Source organism: Chiloscyllium plagiosum, chromosome 22, assembly GCF_004010195.1.
Source record: "Chiloscyllium plagiosum isolate BGI_BamShark_2017 chromosome 22, ASM401019v2, whole genome shotgun sequence".
NCBI lineage: Eukaryota > Metazoa > Chordata > Chondrichthyes > Orectolobiformes > Hemiscylliidae > Chiloscyllium > Chiloscyllium plagiosum.
In genome coordinates, this window is record NC_057731.1 from 33306278 (window position 1) to 33314404 (window position 8127).

General features: G+C 42.7%; 1 protein-coding gene across 3 annotated transcripts in view; it reads right to left on the reverse strand.

Moving 5' to 3' along the window:
• inpp5f (inositol polyphosphate-5-phosphatase F) overlaps positions 1-7171 on the reverse strand; it is a 200664-nt gene extending 193493 nt beyond the window's left edge. For all 3 annotated transcript variants that reach the window (XM_043712705.1, XM_043712704.1, XM_043712703.1), the window contains exon 1: positions 6906-7171. In XM_043712705.1, the coding sequence (XP_043568640.1) occupies positions 6906-7062 (157 nt within the window). In that variant the 5' untranslated portion in view covers positions 7063-7171. The remainder of the gene's footprint in view (positions 1-6905) is intronic.
• Between the last annotated feature and the right edge of the window lie 956 nt (positions 7172-8127).

Below are 8127 nucleotides of genomic sequence, written 5' to 3' on the forward strand. Positions count from 1 at the left end.
CCTGCACTCCAAGGTCTCTTTGTTCAGCAACACTCCCTAGGACCTTAATAGTAAGTGTATAAGTCCTACTAAGAATTGCTTTCCCAAAATGCAGCACCTCGAATTTATCGGAATTAAACTCCATCTGCCACGTCTCAGCCCATTGGCCCATCTGGTCCAGATCCTGTAGTATTGAGGTAACCCTCTTCGCTGTCCACTACACCTCGAATTTTGGTGTCATCTGCAAACTTACTAACTGTACCTCTTATGCTCGCATCCAAATCATTTATGTAAATGACAAAAAGTAGAGGGCCCAACACCGATCCTTGTGGCACTCCACTGGTCACAGGCCTCCAGTCTAAAAAAACAACCCTCCACCACCACCCTCTGTCTTCTACCTTTGAGCCAGTTCTGTATCCAAATAGCTAGTTCTCCATGTATTCCATGAGATCTAACCTTGCTAATCAGTCTCCCCATGGGGAACCTTGTCAAACACCTTACTGAAGTCCATATAGATCACCTCTACTGCTCTGCCCTCATCTTCTTTGTTACTTCTTCAAAAAACTCAACCAAGTTTGTGAGACATCATTTCCCATGCACAACACCATGTTGACTATCCCGAATCAGTCCTTGCTTTTCCAAATACATGTACATCCTGTCCTTCAGGATTCCCTCCAACAACTTGCCCACCACCTCAGGCTCACTGGTCTATAGTTCCCTGGCTTGTCCTTACCACCCTTCTTAAACAGTGGCACCACATTTGCCAACCTCCAGTCTTCCGGCACCTCACCTGTGACTATCAATGACACAAATATCTCAGCAAGAGGCCCAGTAATCACTTCTCTAGCTTCCCACAGTTCTCTGGTACACCTGATCAGGTCCTGGGGACTTAAGTGCCTCATTATCCATGAGCATTCTATCAAATTAGTTGGAACAAGATGAAGGTCTTCTCAAAACAACTTGCTGCAAAACTAACACCAAATCCAAATAAAGCAGATTGGAAACCAATTTCTTTAGATCCTGGATCAGGTGGTTTCCAATTTCCAATTTCAAATTCAGCAAGTGGAAAAAAGCTTAATTGGCTCCTCTGCCCACTGCTTTAACTAGCTGTTACATTATTTCCACAGACAGTCATTGATGAGGGATTAAAAACGACCTGAAAGAGATGTTATGACACACCTTTGGCACAGGTGATACTTGAACCCAGATCTTCTGGTCCAGAGATTGGCACAGTGATCGTGTCCCTTAGAGCCACTTAACTCATTTCACATGATGCCTCAACAAGACATTCCAGAATAATCAACACCCTCAAAGACAGATCCTACCAAAGGTAACAACAAAAGCATTCAAATCAGTTGTAGCCTCTACCAGACACAGGCTTAGAATAGCTACACATCATAGATCAAGTCAAACCTGCGACGTTCCTGGTCACTCTGGTTCAGCTATGTACGCAGTAAACAGATTGTTCTATCAAAGGAACTGCATTGCGATTCTAACAGCCTTGTGCCGGAATTTAAAGCAAGTGATCACTTGCCTGTTACAAGAGGGATTTGAAGAGCAATGGGCGAGTACAGTAATTTAAAAAGTTACTTTTCCCTTTAAACCAATATTCACAATTTTCATTGTTTACAATATCTGTATTGGTCAACATATTCTCTCCCCATTCTTCCATCAAAATCCTCAATTTAATCACCATAATGAGAAAAATAAGTTGTAAGAAATATCATATAACTAACAATTTTCCATCGCATGTGGCATGTCATGAGTAAAATGTACACAGCATGTGGATAACCAATAGGTTCAAGATTAAGCATATCATAACCAAGGAGGTTCCTTTAAAGGGCAAAATGTTTTTTTTCCCAAACACGAAGAGAGGTTTGTTAATTTCCACTTCATTGAATATTACATTTGTGGTGGTACCCAATGCTTCATATCTCTGTGCAGGGTGCCTCAGGAGAGACACCTATTTGGTTACAAAGTACATTAGGTATTTAATTTTAATTCTTTTTCATATTGCTAATCAACTGTGTCACAAGATTCCAATGCAGCACATATTTGTAGTGAGGCAAATGAACTGTAATGAATGTGGGGCTGCGAATCACTGCTGTCTCGCAGGCTCAGCTCTGTGTTTTAACAGTGCTCCAAAACAAACCATCCTTTTGAAACGTTCTTGCACTTGTAGATCCAATTCGATCCCATCAAGATTTTGCTCCAACCTTTTGCTATTAAAATTAGAAGCTCAAAAATCTCTAAAATATATTTAAACCAGTAAAAACAATCCTTGGTGATATCCTATCGTTGATGTACCTTATCAACAGAAATAATGTGAATACCATAAATGCAGAGGCGCATTCCCTTAGTTAACTGGGGCTTTGGGCTCACCAAAATATTGTCAGGACCATTCATGATTTGAGTATAAAAAGTGCGTCTACTTCAGTGGAACTCTGTCAATGTAGTCAAGGATAGTTTCTTTCTCTCCCTGCCCCCGTCACTCATTTTTCCAGCCAATGATACCCTTTCATTTCTCAAAGTATTTTCACTGAAATGTCAAAGAACCAATGATGAAAGTACTGATGCCACACTTCCTTTGGATGTTCTGGGCGGATTATCAGTGAAGCTATGCCACCTCCATTTACTCGGTGCCCAACAATCAAAATATAACATTAAACACAAGGTAAAGCTCGTGATCCTCATTCTACTTCAGGCATACATTCCTAATTGTTCCTGAGGTGCTGAGCTGCCTTTTTGAACTACTGCAGTCCACTTAGTGCAGGAGACCCACAACGCCATTAAATACGATCCAGCAACACTGAAGAAACGGCAATACATTTCCGAGCCAAGATGACAAGTCGCTTGGAGGGAAATTTGCACGCAGTGACAAACAATGGTGAAGGGACTCAGTGTTTATGGATCCAGTATTTATCAAGGCAACTGCTTTGTCCTGGATAGCATCAAGTTTTGAGTATTGTTGGAGCTGCCCCCACCCCAGCGAGTGGGGAGTTTTCCATCACATTCCTGCCTTGTGCCTTGCAGATGGTGGGCAGACTTTCAGGAGCCAGGTGAGTTACTCACTGTAGAATTCCCAGTCCCTGTCAGTCATCAAGGCCAAGTCACGGCATTTATTATACAGTTACAGGAAAAGATAACATCAAATCAAATTATTATATAGGTACCATTCTGCAGTCCAGCTAAGAATTTGGAAATTTATAGGGTTCAATGAAAACCACTACATTGAGATAAACTGTGGCAATTTTGGATAAATTATTTATCCAAAATACATAGAAGACACTGTATTTAGTACCAACATAGGAACTTGAATTTTTAAGACAAGCAACCAAAGCCTTCAGGAAAGGGAGGTCATTGCCCTGTCTTGTTAATTATTACCCACTCCAGATGATGCCTGACCTGCAGAGCAATCCCAGTGTTTGTTTCATTTCCTTCAGGAGATACTTACCTCAGCTGAACGTGAGACTGAAGTTATTGCCACTCGAGCCCTCCCGTGGCTTTTCCCCAATTCCAAATGGAGTGAATTGTTCCACATTTCCAAGAGGAGATTCCAATCAGGGCTCCTTTACAAATGTAGAGTTCTACACTATGACAGAACAGTCAAAACAGAGAGGCAAACTATGCTCCTTCCTTTCAGAGGAGTCAGCTGCTGTTTTCTGATCCTTTTAAGTTTCAGAAATATCAGACACCCACTTTAACAGCTGTCAAACCGAAAGTACACAAGGTAAGTGAGAGCTTAGGGTGCCAGCTGCTCATTACGTAGGGTGCCAGGGGCCTGGTACATAATACTGTTCAGCACAGGGAAGGATGGGTGGGAGAAAATCAAGTCTGGCAGGGGCAGGGCTGGGTGGGTCAGGTCCCAGAGGGTATGTCAGGTGAGGGTCTTTGGTGGAGGGGGCAGAGAAATGGTTGAGAGAGAGATTTAGTTGAAGGTGAGAATTAGGTATGGGATAAACTGAATGGTTAGTCAGGAGGGTAAAAAAAAACAAAATATTTATTAGTCTGATTTTTCCAACGAAGTATTTTACCTAATTTCATCAGAATTCTCATTCAGAAGATGACTTTCAGAGAACTTCAAGCATAGAAGAATTGCTCAGTGGAATCTTTAATTCCCTAGCAATTCCTTCAGAGTCTTCTACCATGGATATGCCACAGAATTAGTGCACGCAACTCTTCTCCATACTCACAAAGCAACTCTGACCCATGGGGAAAAAAATCCCATGCCCAATTATATTCATGAATTCTCCAGCTCCTCTGATTATTGGCAAAACCAAAGCTGAGCAGGTCATCAATCCAACACTAAAATGTAAATAGATCATAACACTACATTGAATCATGGTCCTGTGATTGATCTTATGTCATAGCCTGTCCAGGGAACACAGCAATATCCACCAGCTCATATGCTGTAGTACTCGCTTTCCCATGGAACTTTCAACAAAGCTTAGTTTTAAATTTGAGAGGTTGAGATACACTCAGTTGGAGAAGGTGAGACACAGCAATCAAATGCAAAAACATCAACTTCCTTTGCACTGAACAAAAAGAATGTGTGAAGCTGGTTATTTGTGGTTGTGTCAGAATGAAAATACTTTGGGCATTCCTTCACAGATTGAATGACATTTTACTCAATCATCCATTGGTTTAATGTAAATATTCCTCAAAACATATGCTTGAAAAGAAAACAGGCTCACATAAACAGATGGCTGAAATAAAAAAAACTAACCGACTTTGCATGACTACATTGAAACTTCTGGTTACCAACACAGACACACCTACATAGCAACACTTCATGAGCTTCCTCCTCTGGTGTCATAGCAATCCCATGGGTGGATTGCAATTCACCTTTGGGAAAATAGTTCTTGGCACCAACCCTTCTGAAGATTTAACAAGAACTAACAATGGTGTATGGTTTAAACACTTTTCAAAATGGAAAGGGTTAGAATTTTAAACAATGTATTCTTACAATCAAAGCACTCTGCAATATTTTCACTTTCATTGAGTGAAAGTCAACACACAACACTGTCTGCCCACAAGCAAGGCACAGAACAGAAATTTTCTTTTTTTAGAGGACTGTGAAGAAATAAGTTACTACACAAACTCTTTGTCTAAACTGTTCAATTTGAAGTTATTGCCAGATATACTGTACTTCACTGGTTGGAGAGCGCTCCACCGGACAATAGCTGCGAGCTGTAACCTGCTCACTCCCATACAGTATGTGCTCAATGCTCAATGGGGAACAAGGACACACCCCTGGTGGTAGAGAAAACCATTACAGAATATAGCTGTAGCATGCTAAAGGGAAACAAAACAAAACAGCTCAACAATGTCAGTATCAAAAATGAAACAAGTAGTCCACAACTCAGGGATTGTTCCTTTATCAGAACTATTTCAAAAGGAACACAGTCTGCAACAAAGCTATAAACTCATTTTCATCATTGAGATTTGTGCTGTCCTAACATTTCGCCCTTTAAGCTCAAGAGTTCCAACACTCACTTTTCTCCGTAAAGCAAGTAATATTTCTCTTCAACAGAACTAAAACACTCAGCTTTTCACATCAATGAATACTAAGGGTAGTCAGTTACAAAATGACAATATTGAAAGTGAGCCTGATCTCTTGATTTAACATTCTAAGTACTGTTTAAGAGTGGGTCAAACTGAGAACTTAGAATTCTTGGGTCCAAATTTGCCTGTTCAAAAATATCTGGTGAGGAAGCAGCACACACACAACCTCATTGCAAATGTGTGACGGTGATCACCAGTTATAATAAAATGCTTTGCTCATTCCATGGGGAAAATCTATAGCACTGCATTAACATTCCAATATGAAAAAGACTACTCTGCAGATATTTTCAATTCTCTCTTCAGAGTTCACCTGCCAGCAAATTCAAAAGAAATTCAACTACAGTTGAAAACATAGATAAGACGTGAGAACAGAGAATGTTAAATTGAAATTGTTTCCGAGTGATGCCAAGAAATAAGCCTTCCTTTGGCAGAAACCCCTGACTGCAAAAAAATAGGATTTACTGTTTACATCAAATCATTCCAAGACGTTTGCATTTCAAATAAGTGCAATAATAACTCTTTAATAAACTGAAAAATTTGCCTCTCTAGCTACAGTACATTGATGTGAAAATATGAACAGATTTAAACATTAAATATTTGAAGGCACTTCAAGAGAAAAGCACCTACATTTACACTTATACATTACTTCTACTCACACATACACTATTTAGTTGTGCACCTTTACAACCAATAGTTTAAAATAACATTAACTAAGGGAGACCAGTGATATTATCGTAAAGAGGAGAAAAACACAGCAGTGAGAAATATCTCTGTAGTCCAACACACAGACTGGAAATTTCTTAAAGTTGCAGGCAAAATATGCAGATTATGCGTCTTTTCACATGGAAATGGTGCTTAAATTTCATTTAAGCAATAACTCAGGTTGTTAAATTTAGTATAAAACGAGAGCAGGTTGGCGGATTTTCAGCAGTCAACAAAATTACAGCATTCAGTTCTGCTCACGAATACCCACCAGCAATACTTAACCATAGCAAAGTCATCAAACATCCAATGCGATATATTCAGGGACACACAAAAAAGTAGGGAGTATACATCGACTAACTCCCAAATACCTGGCTTGCTCTGAACAGCTGTTCCGTCTGCAAAGATGATGCAAACTCCTCTTGTTCAAAAAGAGTCTTTCTCCATCTCCCTGTTTTATTGAAATTGTGAACAGCACAAGTTCATGCTGGAGTTAACCTTCTGAAACACACCCATTGGAAGGAGAAAGCCAGAGAGCAAAAACAAAAGGAGTGAGAAGCAGAGCGGGACAGAATGCAGAGGCAGTGAGCACAGGGAAAGAAGCAGAGAGAGTGTTGTGGGGGGAGAAGCAGGAAGGTGGCAGCCGGGGGTAGTCTCACCGGGTCTGACTTGCAAAGAGCCGTCCTTTCGGCTGCACCACAGCGCCTTGTCGCCGCTCTGCACGATATAATGGTCCTTGGCTTGGAAAAGCTCCATGGTTTCGGTATTAGCGGCTCCACATGGTGAAGGAAGCGGCAGATCCGCCGGAGCGATCATGGACTGAGTCCCACTTCCCGGAGAGTACAGGAGGATCGCGGAGCCCGGCTCCCGGAGCACCACCGTCCCGCCGGCACTGCGCCCCTCCCTCTCTCCGCCTTCACTGCGCCCCTCCCTCTCTCCGCCTTCACTGCGCCCCTCCCTCTCTCCGCCTTCACTGCGCCCCTCCCTCTCTCCGCCTTCACTGCGCCCCTCCCTCTCTCCGCCTTCACTGCGCCCCTCCCTCTCTCCGCCTTCACTGCGCCCCTCCCTCTCTCCGCCTTCACTGCGCCCCTCCCTCTCTCCGCCTTCACTGCGCCCCTCCCTCTCTCCGCCTTCACTGCGCCCCTCCCTCTCTCCGCCTTCACTGCGCCCCTCCCTCTCTCCGCCTTCACTGCGCCCCTCCCTCTCTCCGCCTTCACTGCGCCCCTCCCTCTCTCCGCCTTCACTGCGCCCCTCCCTCTCTCCGCCTTCACTGCGCCCCTCCCTCTCTCCGCCTTCACCGCCTCTCTCCGCCCTTTCCCTCCCTCTCTCCACCCTTTCCCTCCCTCTCTCCCCCTCTCTCCGCCCTTCCCTTCGCTCCAACTGCGCTGCTCCCTGTTGGTTAGTTTCCTGCAGCCGCACGTGATCCGTTGATCCGCCTCTTAAAGGAGACGGTCACCACGCCCGGGGGCAGCTTTGCATAAAAGGGACTTTGTACTCATGTATAAGCAGCAAAAAAGTTCATTAATCCTCAATGGAAATTATCTTTGAAGTTTTGTATTAGGAATGTTGCCTTAATCTCACCAGAATAACCCTCCAAACCTGCACTCCTCCCCTCACTTCTGATTTTAATCATTCCATTCCTTGGTGGCAATGTTCCTGTATCCGAAAGTCTATAAAACCATTGCTAACAGTTCCTGTCTGTATCAATTTTTCTCTTGATAGGACACTTAATAAAAGCAACCTCATTGCCCTAATAACTCCCAATGTCAGAGCAAATACCCTGGAAAGGTTTTACAAGTTTGAAGGTACTATTCAGGATCAGTGATTTGCTGCTGATTTTTCTATACTAGTATGGATGAATGATTTTATTGTCATGTATAT